Source organism: Triticum aestivum, chromosome 1B, assembly GCF_018294505.1.
Source record: "Triticum aestivum cultivar Chinese Spring chromosome 1B, IWGSC CS RefSeq v2.1, whole genome shotgun sequence".
Taxonomy (NCBI): domain Eukaryota; kingdom Viridiplantae; phylum Streptophyta; class Magnoliopsida; order Poales; family Poaceae; genus Triticum; species Triticum aestivum.
Window position 1 is genome coordinate 670,484,947 of NC_057795.1, and position 2,750 is coordinate 670,487,696.

A 2,750-nucleotide genomic window follows, 5' to 3' on the forward strand; every position below is an offset into this window, starting at 1 on the left:
ACGAACCATCAGCCGTGACCGGTGAGAATGACGCAGCTAGTTGGTCACTGGGATCAAACACGTCACTTGTCAGTGAGGAACCACTTAATTAAGTGTAGGAACAAGTGCTAATTAATGGCAGTACGACCGCTTAGATCGGATAAGTGGTCGGAGAGTCTTGGTGGCCAGGACCGGTCCAAATGTACGGATCGCACCAGCAGACGTGTAGTATACTCTCGTCGATGAGTCATTCAACTTTTCTCCAGTCTTCGGTCAAAATGGCGGACCAATTCCCTGTCAGGATCTGTGCTTAGCGCTTGCCCGGTCCGGCCCTATAAATCCTCCACTTCCACTGTCGCCACCACACCAAGCTCACCATCATCATCACAATTCACAACCCGCGAAGCGCGCCCACGCCAGGTGCTGCTGACCTCGCTGAACCGAGGCCCGGGCATGGAGGACACGGCGGCGACGCTGGCGACGGAGCTGGACGGGCTGCTGGCCATGGCGAGGGAGCTGGAGGCGCGCGTCGACGGCGACCAGGGCGCGCCGGGCGCCGCCAGGGAGCTCTGCGCCGAGCTGGCCGCGTCTGTCGACCGGGCCATGCGCCTCGCCGGCGAAGGCAATGCCACCGGCAGGGCGAGCGTGAGCGGCAGGAAGGCCGCGGCGGGGAAGGTGAGGAGGCAGGTGCGGGTGGCGTCGGTGACGGACGCGGGGCCGCTCAACGACGGGCTGAGCTGGCGAAAGTACGGCCAGAAGGACATCCTCGGCGCCCCGTACCCCAGGGCATACTTCCGGTGCACGCACCGGCACACGCAGGGCTGCCAGGCCACCAAGCAGGTGCAACGCGCCGCCGCCGACCCGCTGCTCTTCGATGTTATCTACCACGGCGCGCACACCTGCGCCCAGGCCGCCGCGCAGCAGCAGTCGCCTGCTGGCTTCGAGCAGGAGCAGGAGAGCCCGCCGGCCGCGGTGCCGGAGGGGATTCAGTGGCCGGTCACGCCGCCCTCGTTCCCCTCCCCGCCGGCCGGCACCGTTGGAGACTGCTACCCCTCCGTGTGCGAGCTTGCCGGCGGCTACGGCTACGCCGCCGGCGGAGGCCTCGGGGCTGACATGGGGTTCGGTGGTCAACTGGACGAGTGGTTCTTGAATCTGTCCGACGCTTTCCAACCGGAGGTTCAGAACCTGTAGGTGCTTGCTGCAGCCAGTATCGTAGTGTATTGTATTCGCAGCACTGCAGCAGTATTTAGATTCAGACTCGTGTGATCGCCGGCTTGAGCGAACGAAAGTGCCGAATTCTCGAGCAGGGGGAGCGGCATCGAACGAGAAGTAGCAAGTCCAATTGGACAAGTTATTGAACAAGCCGTGTAGGATGATAGCCTGTCTCCCATTAAGAGAGAAAACAATTGAACTATCAACGTCTAGAGACTTAATTTGAACTGATTCCAGCCATGGCGAGAGAAAAAAACTGAACCATCAACATCAAGGGACAAATATGAAAGGTTCCTGATTTCAGGGACAAATATGAGAGTACATCAACGTCTATAATAACTCTATAGGTTGCTCACTGCGACGTACAGTCGAGCAAAGACAAATTGTACGGGTGTTTTTTTTTCATGATAAAAAATTTGAAAATTAATAATTCTTCTAAAAAAGTTTTTGACGATTTTTTAGTCATTCCATAAGAATTTACAAAAATCATGAGCATGTTTTGAAATACGTTAACATTATTAAAATTCATAAATATTCTATAAATTTGTGATTTCTTTAAAATCCTAATTGTAAATTTCTGGATGCTACCTTATTTCTTTTTGTAAAATAGAAAAAGCAACCCTCGCAAAAAAAAAAATACAAAAAGCAAAATCTATATCTATCTTTACCTATGATCATAAAGCGGCTACCGCAGAAAAGTCCCTTTTTAAGTGGGAAAATGGTTCTTTTTTTCATAAACCCCCCTGGTCTTTTAGTTAATGAACCCACGGTCCTAAATTTAAGTGAAAAATGATTCATGTTTTTGCGACCCCCCCCCAATCTTTTAGTTAATAAACCCACCATCCATCTTTTTTTTGGGGACATGTTAGCTTTTTTAAAATATCCATAACTTTTAAACCCACTCCTATTTTAACATGTCATGTATGAAAATTGATTAGAGAAATGCCTAAAATCTAAATACAATGTTATTTTATCTCTTAATTTTTTTAAATGTCATTCAAATGCTTTTTAAAATATTTATATCTTCTAAACTCTTACCACAAATTTGACATTGTATATATGTAAATTGATTAGAAAATGTGTGGAATCTGAATATGATTTTCTTTTACCTCTTTAACATTTTAAATGCTATTTAGGGGACAATATTAATTAATAGCGCACGATCCATCTTTCTTTCGTACCGGTGTACATCGGGTTAGAAATCAACACATCAGCAAAATTAGTTTGGACAAGAAAGAAATCATCTATAACCATGCATGTATGACTCGGTAAAACCTCCAGGTGAAAAAAAAGTAGATTTCTCATCTTATCGGAGAGCAAGAGAGACACCTTAGAATTGGCCACATTCAAGCAAGTTGTGATTGTGAGCATTGACGTCGCCGTTGACAAGGGTGGGATGGAGGGTAAGCGGAAAAATAGATGGGATGCACGTGGACCCATTGAGGTCTTCAGTCATGATTATCTCGTTAGGGGCGTGTGGTATTTTTCCCCGTTGCAACGCATGAGCTTTTTTGGTATATATCTATACATAATTATAAAGCGGCTACTGCTTCTGGCAT

The 2,750-nt window shown here is 48.1% G+C and overlaps 1 protein-coding gene across 1 annotated transcript; it reads left to right on the forward strand.

Annotated features, from left to right (window-relative positions):
- The first annotated feature begins 359 nt into the window (after positions 1-359).
- On the forward strand, positions 360-1,418 carry LOC123147329 (transcription factor WRKY19). Its single transcript, XM_044566559.1, has one exon. It carries the CDS (start codon positions 433-435, stop codon positions 1,168-1,170), a length of 738 nt encoding a protein of 245 aa, XP_044422494.1. The 5' UTR covers positions 360-432; the 3' UTR covers positions 1,171-1,418.
- Positions 1,419-2,750: the final 1,332 nt, after the last annotated feature.